Raw genomic sequence first — 17,678 nt, 5'->3', positions numbered from 1 at the left:
TCCAATGAGTCAACTCTTTGCATGAGGTGGCCAAAGTACTGGAGTTTCAGCTTTAGCATCATTCCTTCCAAAGAAATCCCAGGGCTGATCTCCTTTAGAATGAACTGGTTGGATCTCCTTGCAGTCCAAGGGACTCTCAAGAGTCTTCTCCAACACCACAGTTCAAAAGCATCAATTCTTCGGTGCTCAGCCTTCTTCACAGTCCAACTCTCACATCCATACATGACCACAGGAAAAACCATAGCCTTGACTAGATGAACCTTTGTTGGCAAAGTAATGTCTCTGCTTTTGAATATGCAATCTAGGTTGGTCATAACTTTCCTTCCAAGGAGTAAGCGTCTTTTAATTTCATGGCTGCAGTCACCATCTGCAGTGATTTTGAAGCCCCCCAAAATAAAGTCTGACACTGTTTCCACTGTTTCCCCATCTATTTCCCATGAAGTGATGGGACCAGATGCCATGATCTTCGTTTTCTGAATGTTGAGCTTTAAGCCAACTTTTTCACTCTCCACTTTCACCTTCATCAAGAGGCTTTTTAGTTCCTCTTCACTTTCTGCCATAATGGTGGTGTCATCTGCATATCTGAGGTTATTGATATTTCTCCTGGCAATCTTGATTCCAGCTTGTGTTTCTTCCAGTCCAGCATTTCTCATGATGTACTCTGCATATAAGTTAAATAAGCAGGGTGACAATATACAGCCTTGACGAACTCCTTTTCCTTGAACCAGTCTGTTGCTTATCACCAATGAAAAATGGACTCAGTCTGACAGTGGATGTGTGGCTCAGCTTTGTGGAAATGCAGCATTCAGTAATTTTTAAAATATTTATTTATCAGCTGTGTTGGGTCTTTGTTGTGGTGCATAGACTCAGTTTCCCCATGGCATATGGGATCTTAGTTCTCCCACCAGGGATGGAACCACAGTCCCCTTGCATTGGAAGACGGATTCTTAACCAGTGGACCACCAGGGGAGTCCTAGCATTCAGTATTTTAATAACTGGTACAGTCTCACCCATGTCAACCTCTGGGTGTCAGCCTTGGGTGGTGATTATATGATCCTGGACTTTTCTGTCTTTATGAAAAGTCCATAGTGGTTTCAGGAAGAGCATCGGGGCTCCCCAGGCCACCCTTCTGACCTCTCCTCCTTCTCCACGCACCGCTCCCCCCCCTCCCCCCCCCCCCGCCCCCTGCCAGGCCATGGACAGTCAGAAGCAGTTCACCGGTCCGGAAATCCAGTTCCTGCTTTCGTGCTCCGAAGCGGATGAGAACGAGATGATCAACTGTGAGGAGTTCGCCAACCGCTTCCAGGAGCCAGCCCGCGACATCGGCTTTAACGTGGCGGTGCTGCTGACCAACCTGTCAGAGCACGTGCCGCACGACCCGCGCCTGCGCAACTTCCTCGAGCTCGCGGAGAGCATCCTCGAGTACTTCCGGCCCTACCTGGGCCGCATCGAGATCATGGGGGCCTCCCGCCGCATCGAACGTATCTACTTCGAGATCTCGGAGACCAACCGCGCTCAGTGGGAGATGCCCCAGGTCAGCAGACCCATGCATGTGCATGCTCGCCTCCCGGGGCTTCCGGGGCATGCCCCTCTCATGCTTGGACCCCACATGGGGCAGTGCACGCTTTGCACATGTCCTTTGCAGACCCCATTGGGCCCCTGCTCCATTCGTGTAAGCCCATGCCCACCCTCTTGCACACGTTGTATGGGTACTGCTGTGCCCTTGCAGACCTTGCAGACCTCTGGCTCTCCCATGCCCACCTTGTGAAGACATAGACATACCCTGATATGGGGCTTCCCCTGTAGCTCAGTAGTAAAGAATCTGCCTGCAATGCAGCAGACGAGGGTTCGATGCCTGGGTTGGGAAGATCCCCTAGAGGAGGGCATGGCAATCCACTCCAGTGTTCTTGCCTGAAGAATCTGCATGGGCAGAGAAGCCTGTGGGGGGCTACAGTCCATGAGGTCACAAAGAGCTGGACACAACTGAAGCGACTGAGCACACAGCATACATACCCTGATGCAACACCAGCAGCATTGGCATGCCCTCAGTGTGGCTGCTCACACCACGCCTGCCTCTTGCACACTCACCCTGGGAGCTCTTAGTAGTCCGGATGCAACTGTACCCACACGGTGTACTTGAACCCATGTGGTTACACCCACCTTGCTCACCTTACCAGCAGCTTCTGATATGCTCTCGCCTGCCTGTGCCCACTCTTCTGCACATTCACCCTGAGGGCTCCGGGATGCCCTAATGCTGGCCCATCCCTCACCAGTCACCACGTGCGTGCATGCTAAGTCGCTTCAGTCATATCTGACTCTTTGCAACCCTATGCAATGTAGCCCACCAGGCTCCTGTGCCCATGGGATTCTCCGTGGGCTGCCATTTCCTTCTCCACACCAGTCACCACATGTGCCCCCAAATGCTCTCTGAATTCCTAACACACAATTCCCATCTCACTTGTTGTGGGCCCACCTGTGGGTGCACCTGTCTTGCACACTCATTCTGAGGATGCCAGTGTGCCTTTCTGAAGCCTTGGCATGCCACATGGTTGCCTGCCCCTCACTTATTCACCCACACATGCCCTGGCACACCCATGCTCACCCATAAGCCCTTGGACCGCCCTCTCCAACACGTTCACAAGAGCCCCCCTCACCCGGTCCTTGGTGGCCAAGCCTACCCCTTGACCTGATGTGCTCCTAATATGCCCAGCCCACAGTACTTGTCCCTTACATCCTCTCTTGCTCCAAGAGTACACTCACATGGCCCTGGCATGCCCCCAGTCCACCTCACACACACAGCCAGCATGTGGTTCCCCTCCCCCATTCTCTCACATGCCTACGTGCCCTTCATGCAGGTTCGGGCCCTGTTGTCCAAGTGGCCCTCCTGCTCACAATCACAATGCACACCAAGACTGTGTGCCCCTTGCACTCAGACTTCCTTTTTTTTTGTTGTATTTTGGCCATGCTATGCAGCATGCAGGATGGTTCCCCGATCAGGGACGGAACCCAGGCCTCCGCAGTGAAAGCACAGAATCCTAACCCCAGGGTCATCAGGGAACTCCTACTTCCCTTTGGTTTCCCAGATGCCCACCCCCCAGGAACCCACACACTCCTCCTACTTGCTCTTGCACACCCTTCCCACATCACACAGTACATGAGGCTTGCACTCCCATCAACTCCGCAGCCCTGGGCCCCTCAACTCTCCTCCGTGAGACCTGGCTCATGCACTCCCAGGCCTGTACCCCACCCTGAACCATGCCCTCATGTTCCAGGCCCTCTTACCCTTATTCCTGGGTCCCCCTGCGTGAGGCGTGAGCATCGTGGTGAATACACACAGCCTGTATGAACCGTAGGCCCCTCCCACATTTACAGGACTTCCCAGGTGGCACAGGGGTAAAGAATCTGCCAATGCAGGAGACACAGGTTCAATCCCTGGGTCAGGAAGATCCCCTGGAGAAGGAAATGGCAACCCACACCAGTATGCTTGCCTGGGAAATCTCATGGACAGAGGATCCTGGTGGGCTACAGTCCATGGGGTCGCAAAAGAGTTGGACACGACTTAGCGACTAAACAGCAACAGCCCACATCTACAGCCTCCATCCCTGGTTGTGCCCAGGTCCACACATGCCTCCCCCATATTCCCATGTCCACAGGCGCACTGAGCCTGGCATGGTCACCTTCTCCCCCACGTTCTCCCATGCCACCTTGGCCCCCTCACACCCGATACCTCCCTAAGCCCCTGTGCCCTCTCACAAGGCTTTTGCACATTGGCCCCCATCACATACTCCACCAGAACCCCCAAGATATTGCTCACTCATCTGTATCCCTTGAGGCATCACTGTACATTCATCCTGCTCTCCAATCTGGCTTAAAAGCCACTGCATCATCCTTGCACCCAGGATGGCCGCACATCCCTTCATCTGCAGGAAACCGTGGCTCGTCACTGGTCCTTCACACTCTGGTACCTGCTGTGGGAGCTCCAGCCCCCCACCTCTGCCCCTCAAATGCACTCCACGGGCACACTCTTTGTTAGCGTTATTCCTCCAAACACTCACTTCCTCCTGCTCACTCCTTGCCATTCGCACCTTCTGGTGGTCCCAGGAGTCCATGTCTGTCTGCATGGCCCTCCAGTGCTCAAACAGCAGTACCGAGATAGCAGGCACGTAGGGCATTTCGTAGGCGCCAGGCCCTGTTCTAAGCACTCAGCATCTATTAACTCATAAGGGGAAACTGAGGCCCAGAGAGTTCCATCTAACAGTGGTAGAATTGGGATTGGAACCCAGACAGGCTGGCTGCAGAACCTTTGCCCTCAACCACCATGCCCCCTTTCTCAAAGAAGCCAAAAACATCGATTCTGGAGCCAGCTTGTTGGGAATTCAAATTCCACGCCTGTCACCTTTCGGCTGCGTCACCCTGAACACGTGACTTTCTGGGCCTCCACTTCTTCGTCTGTAAAATGGGGATAACAGCCCATACTTCTGGGATGGTTTGTAAGGATTAATTGTGATTACGATACGCAAAATGCCAGGATACTGGCCCTGGCCCAGTTGAAATTCATACAAGTGCACCTACAGCGAGCGCAATACAGGTGCACTCCTCGAGAAATAAAAACCACGATGATGCTTAGAACAGCGGCGAGCGCCCGGCCGCCTTCGCTGTGGTCCCAAGTGCCCGCCGACGGCGCCCCCATCATGTCCCCTCCGCCCCGCGCTGCAGGTGAAGGAGTCGAAGCGTCAGTTCATCTTCGACGTGGTGAACGAGGGCGGCGAGTCGGAGAAGATGGAGCTCTTCGTGAGCTTCTGCGAGGACACCATCTTCGAGATGCAGATCGCCGCGCAGATCTCGGAGCCCGAGGGCGAGCCGGAGGAGGACGAGGACGAGGGCGCGGGCGCGGCGGAGGCGGGCGCCGAGAGCGCGGAGGAGGGCGCCGCGGGGCCCGAGGGCGCGGCGGCCACGGCGGCGGCGGGCGCCACGGCGCGGCTGGTGGCGGCCGCGAACCGGGCCATGCGGGGCCTCAGCTACCGCAGCCTGCGGCGGCGCGTGCGACGGCTGCGGCGGCTCACGGCGCGCGAGGCGGCGACCGCGGTGGCCGCACTCCTCTGGGCCGTGCTGGCGCGCGCGGGCGCGGCGGGCGCGGGGGCCGCGGCGGGCGCGCTGCGCCTGCTCTGGGGCTCTCTCTTCGGCGGCGGCCTGGTGGAGGGCGCCAAGAAGGTGACGGTGACCGAGCTCCTGGCGGGCATGCCCGACCCCACGAGCGACGAGGTGCACGGAGAGCAGCCGGCCGGGTCCGGGGGCGACGCGGACGGCGAGGGCGCAGGCGAGGGCGCGGGCGATGCCGCCGAGGGTGCGGGCGACGAGGAGGTGGCGGACCAGGAGGACCCGGGAGTCGCCGACGGGACGGTGGCTGTGGCCGATGGGGGGCCCTTCCGACCCGAAGGGGCCGGCCTCGGGGATATGGGAGACACGACGCCGGCGGAGCCGCCCACGCCCGAGGGCTCGCCCATCATCAAGAGGAAGCTGGGGGTGAGAGTGCGGGCGGGGGCTTCAGGGCTTTGGAATGACTGAGGTAGGAGGGAGGGTGAGAAAGGGGAAGAGAGACTCTAATAGAGGGTGGGTGGCAGTGCACAGAGAGAAGGAAAACAAAAAACGACGGTGAGAGGGCCTGAGAGATGCAGAGACGCACAGAGAGAGAGACACACTCAAAGACCGACACAGAGATGGAGACCTGGAGAAAGGCTCCCGGTAATACGCGCAGTGTTTCTGGGAGCCACGGAGAAAAAGATATCTGGAAACAAATAGAGCCAGCGATCCAGAGACCAAATTAGAGGGGAAATGGGATCAAGACCTAAAAAGACCCAAGATGGGGTCAGAGACACTGAGGGGAAGACCCTCAGAGATACAGGCGATTGAGGGGAATTAAGTAGCCCACTTGACAGAAGCCCCTAAAGCATTCTCAGTCCCTCAGTGCAGAGTGCCGGTAGGGGTGCCGTTGTCAAGGTGATGAGAGGCCCTGCGGGGAGAAGCTCCACTGGGAGTCAGTCTGACTGCACAGTGCTTTGGTCACGGCTGCTCCATCTTTCTGAGCCTCAGTTTCCCCTCTGTAAAATGAGAATTATACTCCTTTTCTGGTGGGGGTGGAAGGAGAGTACACCTCAGACTGCCTAGGAGAAAAGTGCAGAAGGGACATGGAGAGGAATAGGCAGATCTGAGGGGCACCGAGGGTGCGGGCTCTGCCCTGATACTTGCCCGGCCGCCAGGTGGACGGAGAGGAAGAAGAGCTGCCTCCAGAGCCGGAGCCGGAGCCGGAGCCCGAGCCGGAGAAAGCTGAGTGAGTGGCCTCAGGTGCAAGGGCCCAGCCTCTATCACTCCCTCATGGACTGGGAGCCTCCCGAGGTCAGGGCCTGAGGCTGTCCTGGTCACCCTGTGACCTCAGCATCACTCAGCCCAAGCCCAGACCCAGAGGAGGGCCTCTGTGAAAGACGGTAGAGGAAGAAATGCTCCTCTCTTCCCCACAAGCCTTTCTACCAGCCGTTCCCTCTGCCTGCAGCACCCTCCCCCATGCTTGGTCTCAGCCTTCCTCCTCCTTCCCATGTTGGCTCACCCATCTCCTTCTCCTGGAAGCCTACCTTGACTCCCCTGCTAAGATGAAGGGATGTCTCCTTCTCAGGGTTCCCATGAGCCTCTGAGCTTCCCCCATCCCAGCCCTGACTGCTCTGGGCTGCGACTGTCTGGTGATGGGTCTGAACCCCATTGGACCCTCACCCCTTGAAGACAGGGCCGGAGGTTGGTCTCACCACTATGTCCACAACACCATCTAGACCTGGGCCAGGCATGGGAGGGGCCCCACACTTGGCTTTGAATGAATGCATGCATGCATTTCCCGGGCACCTTCTCACTCTCTTTGTTCTGCCCTGCAGTGCTGAGAATGGGGAGAAGGAAGAAGTCCCTGAGACCCCACCAGAACCCCCCAAAAAGGCAGCTCCTCCTCCACCCCCTCCAAAGAAGGAGGGAGCTGGTGGTGCAGGCCTGGAATTCTGGGGAGAACTGGAAGTACAGCGGGTGAAGTTCTTGGTGAGGACCCAGCAAGGGCATCCGAAGCCCCCTCTCAGGGAAACCCAGCATTCACATGACTTCTGCCCCCACCCTGTTCTTGAGCCCACCTGTGCCCAGCTCACCTCTGAGGGGAAGCCAGTCTGGGCAGAGGGCAGAGATGTCCCCAGACAGAGCAGGACCTGGGCACAGGGCAGCATTTTCAGGTGGTCCTCCCTTGGCCCCTCAGCCTCTCCCTGCCCACAGTCCTTATTCCCACCTCCATGCCTTTGCGCACCTGGGGCCACCTGCTTCGATTTCCCTCCTCCACCTCTATCCAGAGCTAAATCCAGCTGAAGCCATGGCCTATTTCTTGGCTCTCAGCCTTCAGGTGGGAGCTGCCACACAAGCCCCAGCTCCTCCTGTGCAGGGGGTGGGGGGAGGTGTGAGGTGAGACTCACCTCCTCATCCAGGCCCGGAAGAAGGGAGAGTGAAATTTGGGAGGGCAGGACCCAGGGCTCCACCTGTCCTGTCTCCTCTCCAGGCCAGTCTGACATGAGGAGCTTAGGAAAACATGCTGGACAAAAGGGGGGGGGGTCCTGTGAGGATTTGGGGAAAGAACAGGGAATGGAGAGAGCAATGGAGAGGAAAAAGAAAAGGAGAGTTAGGAATAGATGTCCTCTGCCCGGATTAAATCAGACCAGGCCACCTTGTCCTGGAAGCAGCATGGCAGAGGGGTTGGGAGGGTAGACTCTGGAGCTGGACTGCCTGGCTTCAAAGCCCAGGTCTGCCACTTCTTACCAACATGACCTTGAACAAGACAGCTCACTCCCTGAGCCTCCGTTTCCTCATCCAGAAAGTGGGCACATCAGCGCAGAACTAAACAGATTCATGTAGATAAAGCACTTAGCCCAGGTCTTGGTATACAGTAAGCACTCAATAAATGGGAAGTTGTGGGACGAGTTATTCAGGACCCCAGTGCTTGGGTTGTGGGTGAATGTTGGGATAAATTCTCCAAGGGAGAGGATGGACTGTGAGCTCTGTCTTTCTCTTTCTCTCTGCATCTTAGAACTACCTCTCAAGGAATTTTTACACCCTGCGATTCCTTGCCCTCTTCTTGGCATTTGCCATCAACTTCATCCTGCTGTTTTATAAGGTGCTGGTCAAGAGGGGCTGGGAGGATCAAGTGCTGATCTGGGCTGTGGGATGGGAGGTTCAGTCCCAATAGGTCCCCAGGGCCCTTGAAATTCACCAGGAACAAGGGATTGGGCTTAGGGTCCCCGGGAAGGGTTGGGCTGGACACCTGGATCTTGAGATGGGTATCTGGGTCCATCTGGAACACATGCCTAAGGCCCCGGGGGGGTTAGAACAGCGAACAGGTTGTGGGTTCCACATTCAGCTCTGCCACTGGCCAGCCCTGTGCCTCTGGGTACAGGCCTTGCCCTCTCTGCAGCACCCACCAATTCAGTTACTTCTCTTTGCTTTCATATAAGCTAAAGTGAAATCTGTGGGGAGGAGGCAATGGGAAGCTCATGGGAATTCTTTTAATTAAATTAATTCTCGAGCTGGATTTGGACCGGGGAAGTCAGTCAGCTCACACGGTCTGTGTGAGCTGAGGGTTAGGAGCTCTCTCTAAGGAGAGAACAATCAAGAAATAAGTTCACAGGCTGGTCTCTTTAAAAAAAAAAAAAAATTAATTCTCTTAATTCTCACAGTTCAGGGACTAAGATCCTACATGCCATACAGTGCGGCCAAAACAAACAAACAAACAAAAAAACACATGTAAAGCTCTCAGAATAGTACCTGGTATATAAAGACGCTGTATGAATAGATGATAGCAACCACTAATTTTAGTATTAGTATTAATGTTAGTGTTAAGGGAATTCCCTGTCAGTCCCTGGTTAGGCCTCCTCTTTTGCTGCCAAGAGCCTGGGTTCAATCCCTGGTTGGGGGACTAAGATCTCACAAGTTGGTATATATATGCATGCGTGCTAAGTCGCTTCAGTCCAGCTCTTTGCGACCCCATGAACTGTAGCCTGCCAGGCTCCTCTGTCCATGGGATTCTCTAGGCAAGAATACTGGAGTGGGTTGCCATGCCCTCCTCCAGGAAAATCTTCCTGACCCAGGGATTGAACCTGTGTCTCTTATGTCTCCTGCATCTATAGGTGGGTTCTTTACCACTAGTGACACCTGGGAAGACCCTGATATATATGTGTGTGGGCGCGTTAAAATTAGTCTCTCTTTAAGGCTCTACTATCAAGACAAATCAACTCTGTTTTCAGTTCTCCTGTCACTCAGTTCAATAGTCAAGATTCCCAGAACAGAGTCTGATTTGCTAGCTAGGATCCTGGACGTGCCCCTTGATCTTGATTGACAGTCCTGTGGAGACTGCCTCTGACAGGGGCCCAGACCAAACCTCAGGCATGGAGGCTGTTCATTTGCTTTGTGGGTTCAGGCTGTGGTGGACCAGGTACCAGGACCCCTGGTCCCCACCCTGACTGACCTGTTCCCCCCGCTTTAGGTCTCTGACTCTCCACCTGGAGAGGATGATATGGAGGGGTCAGCAGCTGGGGGCCTGTCAGGAGCAGGGTCTGGTGGCGGCTCCGGCTGGGGCTCGGGGGCTGGAGAGGAAGCAGAGGGCGACGAGGATGAGAACATGGTGTACTACTTCCTGGAGGAGAGCACGGGTTACATGGAGCCTGCCTTGCGGTGCTTGAGCCTTCTGCATACGCTGGTGGCCTTTCTCTGTATCATTGGCTACAACTGCCTCAAGGTGGGTCATGACCACAGCCTTGGGGCCGGGACGTGTGTGTGTGTGTGTGTGTGTGTGTGTGTGTGTGTGTGTTCAGTGGAGAGGGGAGAACATGAGCTGGGGCCCTGGCTGAGAGGATCTGGGACAGGGGCTGGGGTATGGTGCACAGCATTGGAACAAAGGAGACCTAGGGCTGGGGTAAGGCCAGGGGCTGAATACAGTATTGGGCTCTTTAGCAAGTGTGATGTTCAAACTGGGAACTGATGCAGCTCACACTGAAGAGATGGGTCCCATGTTGATGTTAATTTCTGGGTCAAGAAGCACAATTTGTCATTTGGGACTACGTGTCATATTCTACGTGTTGGTCAGCTGGTGAATCTGTGAGGGTGTGCGGGCCTCAGACGCAGCCTGGGTGCCAACAGGGGGATGTGGATTCTGACATAACTGTGCCCGAAGCTTTGTGATGCCCCATAAGTTGTGTTACAAAAATTTCCACTTGAGTTCCACGGGAGCTGACTGTCCAGCTAATCTTGACACTTTACAATTGGACGAACAGAGTTCTTTGGGCTTCGAATGTCTGCATGTGCAGTTCCCTCTGCCTCGAAGGCTCTGCCCTGCTTTGATCTCCTCTCACCTGCCTGATTCATTCCTCCTCCTTCCCTTGGGAGGCCACCGACTGCAGCAGGCACCAGTTCTGGGCCCTCCTGGGTTTTTTGCGCATCCCAGCCCTGACCTTATCATTGCATTTCCCCACCGCTACTACCCTGATCACTCTGGGAGCGCGGCTCTGCTGTGGGGTCTCATGAAGGCTCCAGCAAGACATCACTGTTCCTGCCGAGGCTGTAGTCTCCTGACACTCCACCCGTAACCCTGTTTACCTCCGTGCACCCTCTAGGTGCCCTTGGTGATCTTTAAGCGGGAGAAGGAACTGGCCCGGAAGCTGGAGTTTGATGGCCTCTATATCACGGAGCAGCCTGAGGATGATGACGTGAAAGGCCAGTGGGACCGGCTGGTGCTCAACACTCCGTAAGGGCTCAGCAGCCCCCGCAGTGGGTGGGGGATGCAGAACTGGGGTACCACTCCATCCCCAGCCCAGGCCTGGCAAGCCTGGGGTTCCAGGCGCTGCCGATCCTGACTCATTCTCTCCAAGCCTCCACCTTCCTCTTTGTAATACACACCGGTTGCCTGTGCATTAAAGTACCTGTTGGGGTGCTGGTGACACATGGAGATTCCCGGGGCCCCAGCCCAGGAGATTCTGGTTCAGTGAGTCTCCAGAGGCGCCCAGGAGCTGCATTTTAAACTCCGTCCTCACTCAGGATTCTCACCAGGTGTCATGAATGGGAAACTGATGAAATCATTTGGGTTTTGAACTGAGCCCAGGGAGGAAATGAGGGTTATGCGGGCAATGTGGTGGGACACTGGACCCCCAAAGAGCACTCCAAGCCCATCCCATTCTCCCCAAGTGAAGTCCCATCTTCCATGTTCATACAGCCAGGCTGCATCCTGAGAGGGAGGCATGTCTAGAATAAGAACACCAGGTCAGGACTTCCCTGGCAGTCCAGTGGTTAAGACTCCGTGCTTCCAATGCAGGCGGCGCGGGTTTGATTCTTGGTCAGGGAACTAAGATGCCTCATGCTGCGGGAGCCAAAAACAAAAAAACAAAACAAAACCTGGTAAATAAAGGGCCAGAAGCATCAAATAAAATTAAATAAAACAGCATGAGAAAGCCCTCTGCTCCCTGGATGCCAGAGCGGGGCCATGCTGCTGGCTCCAGCTCCCCGGACGCCCATCACACACTCTTGTCTCCCATCTGAGTGCAGTTCAGGTCTTTGTACATCCCCGTCACCTGGGCTCCACCGATGACAGCAGCGGGTCCTGGGGGTGGGGGCAGGACGTTAAGGTTGACCTTGGACAAGCGTCACCTGGCCTGGGGTCTTTAGAGACTGATCCTGAGTGAGAGAGGTTGACCCCACTGTCTGGGATCCCCTGTGAGAAAAGCATTGGAATTACAACCCCACCGCACCCCCCACCCCACTCCCACCCCATCTGGCTGGCAGCTCCTGTTCCTTCCTCCCTGAACATCTTGTGGCTTCTTTCTCTCGGCAGGTCTTTCCCTAGCAACTACTGGGACAAGTTTGTCAAGCGGAAGGTGAGACGCTGCCAAAAGGGAGGTCGAAGGTCCTCCCCAGCTGGGTCCCTTGATGCCACGAGCCCAGTCAAGCACTTGCTTTGCATGCAGCCTTGGGCAAGGTGCTTTGCCTCTCTGAGAAGCACCTCAGTTTGCCCGTCTGGAAATGGACATGATAGTCACCCCTGACCCCCCCATAATGAGACAATGCATGTGACAACCTCAGCAGTGCCTGCCGCAGAGTAAATACTTCATGAATATTACTTTTGAGGGAGGAGCTAAGGCATCTTATCTTCAGCACATAGACTCTGGTGCTGGATTGTCTGCTTTTCTCTTTTTTGTTAATATTTCATTAATTAATTAATTTGACTGCATTGGGTCATAGTTGCGGCACCTGGGATCTTCACTGCTGTACTCGGGCTACTCTAGTTGTGGCTTAGCTGCTCTGCGGTCTGTGGGAACTGAGTTCCTCTACTCGAGACAGAACCCATGTCTCCTGCATTGGAAGGCAGATTCTTATCCACTGGATTATGAGGGAAGTCCCTTGTCTGCTTTTCCATTCCTGGGTGTGTCACCCTTTCTGTGCCTCAATTTCCATCATGTTGAGTGAGGTACTAAGAGGGCTGACCCCACTGGGTTGTTGTAAAGATTGTTTGACCTGCTTCGTGAACAGTATCTGGCACAAAAAAAGACATTAGACAAGTGTTGGCTGTTAGAATCATTCATTCACTCAACAAAAGTTTATTGAGTACCTCCTAGGTATCTAGTCGGTCCTACCTACTAGGAACTGTTCTAGGGTTCCTAGCAGTAAACACATCTTGGCCCTTAAATTGGAAAGACAGATGAGGAACACATTTTATAATGTTCAGATGGTGATAAGTGTTGTAGGAGAGAAAAAGACGGTGCGGGGCAGGGAGGAGTGTGTGGGGGCCGGCCCAGAGAGATTACTCTTTCGTGCAGGGTGATTAGGAGGTGAGGGAGTGAGGCAGGTGAAAATCCGGGGAAAGTGTGTCCTGGGCGGGGCGAGAATGGTAGCTGTAAGGGTCCTGGGGCAGGGATGTGCCTGGAGCATTTGAGGAGCTGTGGGGAAGCCAGTGTGGCTGGAGCGGAGTGAGTGAGAGGGTGAGCAGGAGATAAATTCAGCAGTGATGGGGTTGGTGGGCAGTTATATAGGATTATATAGGGCTATATAGGTTATATAGTTATATAGGATTCCTTGCCTACCTGCCTAATTATAATAAATTATCCCAATTAATTTGGCTAATGAGCTAACTGGTGGGGGGCGCTTTATTACTTTTGGACCCTACCCCTGAGGATCTGAAGAAAGTTCTGGCCCTTCTCCCCAGAAAAATGCACCCCCAATCTCTCACACAAAGTTCAGAATGTCCCCAGACCTCCCCCCGACAGAGCAGACCACCACCTTCCCCACTCCAGTCATGTCTGCACAGCTCCATGCTCCCCATGCAGGTCTTGGACAAGCACGGGGACATCTATGGGCGGGAGCGGATCGCCGAGCTGCTGGGCATGGATCTGGCCACGCTGGAGATCACAGCCCACAACGAGCGCAAACCTGAACCACCGCCGGGGCTGCTCACCTGGTGAGCCAGGGAGGACCGCCCCCACCCCCAGGCCTGGGGCAGGTGGCCGTGGTCTGACTCTCCAGCATCTGGCCATCCTTGTTTTCTCTGCCCTACAGGCTTATGTCCATCGATGTGAAGTACCAGATCTGGAAGTTCGGGGTCATCTTCACAGACAATGTGAGGAGGGCCCCGTAGGTGGGGGAGGGGCCTGCAGGTGAAGGGCGCTAGGAGGGTTGGGGGCTCCACCCCCAGGTATCCCTGACCAGGGACCCACTCCTGAGCTCTGCGCACATCTGATCCTAGGGCACCCTCAGTCCTGCCTAAGGCTCCTTACCCTCCACACACTCTTTGTTTTGTTTTCCTTAATTCATTTTTTTTTATATTTAATCATTAATTTGGCTGCACTGGGTCTTTGCTGCTGCACACAGGCTTTCCCTAGCTGTGGCGAGTGGGGGTACTGCTCTCCAGTTGCAGGGTAGTTTGCAGCACGTGGGCTCAGTAGTTGTGGTGGACAAGCTTAGCTGCCCCCACAGAATGTGGAATCTTCCTAGACCAGGGATCAAACCTGCATCCCCTGCATTGGCAAGCGTATTCTTAGCCACTAGACCTCCACGGAAGACCCAGAACACTCTTATATTCCCAGACTACATCCTTCTGCCGAGGGTTCCCCAGCTCCTCGAAGAATGGCTTCCCACACCGAGTGCGCCATTGTTCTAGAGTGTTCCTGATCCTTCAAATAATCCCTAGCCAGAGATGGCACCCTGACCACCAGAGCACTCCCGATGCTCTTGAATGGTCCTGGGCCTCCAGAGAGCTCCTTGACCCTCATGTATGCCCGCTGACCCCTGGTTTGTGTGCCCACAGTCTTTCCTGTACCTGGGCTGGTACATGGTGATGTCCCTCCTCGGGCACTACAACAACTTCTTCTTTGCCGCCCACCTCCTGGACATCGCCATGGGGGTCAAGACGCTGCGCACTATCCTCTCCTCCGTCACCCACAATGGGAAGCAGGTGTGGAGGGATCTGCCCGAGTGGAGGGAACCTGGCAGGGGCCACCTTAGCTGTCCCTTAGGAGGGATGGAGGGTGAAGGCTGGGCAGCTCGGATGAGGAGGGCGCAGGGTTGGGTGAGGAGGGACAAGGCTGGGCTGGCTGAGCCAGGGTGGATGTGGGTCGTGAGACCCTGGCAGGAGGGCCATCTGGGCTGAAGTGGGGCAACAATAGAGAAGGTGGGCATGGGGGAGTGGCAAGCCGAGCATGGAGCTGACCTGCCCCCTGCCCGCCCCCAGCTGGTGATGACCGTGGGCCTCCTGGCAGTGGTGGTCTACCTGTACACCGTGGTGGCCTTCAACTTCTTCCGCAAGTTCTACAACAAGAGCGAGGACGAAGATGAACCTGACATGAAGTGTGACGACATGATGACAGTGAGCCCCACCCCCCACGCTCTTGGACCTGTTACCAGCCATCCCTGACCCTTAGTTTTCCCATCTGTAAAGGGGGTTAGTAGTAGGACCTACCTTGGGACTTCCTGGGCTGTCCAGTGGTTGACTCCCCCTTCCAAGGTAGTGGGCGTGGGTTCAATTCCTGGTCAGGGAGCTAAGATCCCACATGCCAGAGAGTGCAACCAAATTAAAAAAAAAAAAAGTAATAGACCCTACCTTGCAGACTTATTTCCGGGGTTAAGTGATCTGACCCTTGTGAGGTACTTGGAACGCTGCCTCAATGAATGGTAGCCACTGTTGTAATATTTGAGCTTTTCAAGGTATTATTATTGGAAAGGTGCTCAAGCACAGTGCCTGACTTACAAGCCATGTGATTTGGGGTTGACAGCTCAACCTCCCCATGCTCTGGTGTCCTCACCTGTGGAATGATTGCATAATAATAGAGCCTATATCCCAGGGTTGCTTTTAGGACTCAGTGATGCTCCCTGGTAGCTCAGCGGTAAAGAACCCACCTGCCAATGCAGGAGAGATGGGTTCGATCCCTGAGCTGGGAAGATCCCCTGGAGAAGGAAATGGCAACCCACTCCAGTATTCTTGCCTGGGAAATCCCATGGGCAGAGAAGCCTGGTGGGCTACAGTCCATGGGGTCGCAAAGAGTTGGACATAACTGAGCACATATGATGCTCCCTGACCATCAAAGACTTAAAAGCTTAGAATAGTGCTTGACAGGTATTAAGGATTCCATAGACGTGAGCTACTATCATCATTATCTATCAGGAAAAGTTTTATGCCGTGCGTGTTTCTATTTTCTCTTCTATTCTAATAAGTGGTGGTCATCACCCAAATTGAGTTTAACCTACTGTAGGCAGGGGTCACAGTTGAAAGAATCACTCCAGTGCTGTATCTCAGAACGGCCTGTAATCTGGCACTATGCTCACGGGACCCATCTGGCTCCTCAGTCTGATATTTGAGGCCCCACCAGACTTGGTCTTGTCACTCAGCCTTGTTCCCACCAGTCACTGGTCTTAGCTCTTACCCAAGGCCACTGGGTTCTCTCACTTCCTGAGACACAGAAAAAAAAAGTGTAAGGTCTTTCCCAAGTCTCAGGCAGACCATGTCCTTCCCTCTGCTCAGAACCTTCTTGTGGTTCCCCAGTGCCTTCATGGTGTACAAAGCCAGGGGAAAACTAGCCTGGCCTGAGTCTAACCACAGTCCTTGCCTTTTGCTCTCTGGCTGCCTGGGCCTCCCTCAGTTCCCCTAAAATCATGTGTTTCCTCCAAACCCAAGCCCTTTGCATCTGACAGTCTCTCCACCTGCCCTCTCCCTGGCCCTACGTACACACGCCTATTCACTTGATGCCTCATCTTCAACTTAAATGCTGCCTCTTACAGGAAGCCCTCCGGGACCATTAGCTGGCCCTCATTTCTCTCTTTGCTCTTGCTCACAGGAACTCTGTTTCCAGCCTCACTGAACCTCTTTTCAGTTCCTCACAGGAGCAAGATGTATTCTTTCCTCCCCAGGGGTGACGAAACACATGTGGTTTTCTCTGCCTGGAACTCTCTCTCCCACCTAACATTTTCTTCACGTTTCCAGTTCACACATGTCCTCTCTTCTAGGAAGCCTTACCCTATCACCCAGGCGGGGTCAGGCTTTCAAAACTTCAACGTTTCCTGTGCTTCCCCCATCTTGCCCATGATTACACTGTGCTTTCCTGGCCCTGAGCCCTCCCTATCACAACCCTGATCATTTCTGGGCTGTCACTATCTGATGCCAAGCTTGTGAGCCCTGTAAGAGCAGCGTTCAGGGCTGTCTCAGTCATTGCCGTGTGCGCCCTGCTCCAGCCAATCCGGCGCCCTGTAGGTTCTCAGTGAATGCCAAAGACTGAACCCGCGACTCGTGTTTCTCACCCTGCCCCTGCAGTGTTACCTCTTCCACATGTACGTGGGTGTCCGAGCTGGTGGGGGCATTGGGGACGAGATAGAGGACCCAGCAGGCGATGAATACGAGCTGTACCGGGTGGTCTTCGACATCACCTTCTTTTTCTTCGTCATCGTCATCCTGTTGGCCATTATCCAGGGTCAGTGCTCATCAGGGTCTTGGGAGTGGGGGCTGTGTCCAGAGGCAGGCTAGCTCTTTAGCATACAAATCCAGGATCTGGTCAGCCTGGATTCATGTCCTGGCTCTACCTCCCTCTACTGTGAGACTTTGGGCAAGTGACCTCTCTGAGACTCAGTTTTTCCATCTATAAGATGAGGATATTAATTATACTAGCCACACAGAGTTGCCAGAATTACGTTAATTCATAGGTGGTAAGTATCTGGCTCATGGTAAGTGCTCAGTAAACACTAGGTATTATTTTTAGTAAGTGGGGTGAGATTAGAGAGATGGAGTACAAAAACTCAAAGGCAGATAGCTAGAAGAGAGGGAAGCCTGAATTAGGTGAGAAGTTAGACACTGACGTGCGCCCTGCAACTCCCCCCAACCCCCCAGGTCTGATCATTGATGCTTTTGGCGAGCTCCGAGACCAACAAGAGCAAGTGAAGGAAGATATGGAGGTAGGTCATGTCTGGGGGGCGACCCTGAGGGATTACAGGACCCTAGGGGGTTGAACGGACCTTGATTCTGATGTCTCCTGCCATGCACAGACCAAGTGCTTCATCTGCGGTATCGGCAGTGATTACTTTGATACGACACCGCATGGGTTCGAGACTCACACACTGGAGGAACACAACCTGGCCAATTACATGTG

General features: G+C 54.4%; 1 protein-coding gene across 1 annotated transcript in view; it reads left to right on the top strand.

Moving 5' to 3' along the window:
- Nucleotides 1-17,678, top strand: part of RYR1 (ryanodine receptor 1) — a 128,246-nt gene that overhangs the window by 109,948 nt on the left and 620 nt on the right. Inside the window, exons 90-104 of the mRNA XM_070386741.1 lie at nucleotides 1,193-1,534; nucleotides 4,717-5,523; nucleotides 6,258-6,328; nucleotides 6,918-7,071; nucleotides 8,099-8,185; nucleotides 9,551-9,802; nucleotides 10,677-10,807; nucleotides 11,888-11,930; nucleotides 13,377-13,507; nucleotides 13,606-13,666; nucleotides 14,354-14,500; nucleotides 14,777-14,911; nucleotides 16,850-17,006; nucleotides 17,420-17,484; nucleotides 17,575-17,675. Of these exons, the coding sequence (XP_070242842.1) occupies nucleotides 1,193-1,534; nucleotides 4,717-5,523; nucleotides 6,258-6,328; nucleotides 6,918-7,071; nucleotides 8,099-8,185; nucleotides 9,551-9,802; nucleotides 10,677-10,807; nucleotides 11,888-11,930; nucleotides 13,377-13,507; nucleotides 13,606-13,666; nucleotides 14,354-14,500; nucleotides 14,777-14,911; nucleotides 16,850-17,006; nucleotides 17,420-17,484; nucleotides 17,575-17,675 (2,684 nt within the window). The remainder of the gene's footprint in view (nucleotides 1-1,192; nucleotides 1,535-4,716; nucleotides 5,524-6,257; nucleotides 6,329-6,917; nucleotides 7,072-8,098; nucleotides 8,186-9,550; nucleotides 9,803-10,676; nucleotides 10,808-11,887; nucleotides 11,931-13,376; nucleotides 13,508-13,605; nucleotides 13,667-14,353; nucleotides 14,501-14,776; nucleotides 14,912-16,849; nucleotides 17,007-17,419; nucleotides 17,485-17,574; nucleotides 17,676-17,678) is intronic.

The sequence above is a fragment of the Bos mutus genome, chromosome 18, assembly GCF_027580195.1.
Source record: "Bos mutus isolate GX-2022 chromosome 18, NWIPB_WYAK_1.1, whole genome shotgun sequence".
NCBI classification, from domain to species: domain Eukaryota; kingdom Metazoa; phylum Chordata; class Mammalia; order Artiodactyla; family Bovidae; genus Bos; species Bos mutus.
This window is presented reverse-complemented; position numbering and strand designations above follow the sequence as displayed.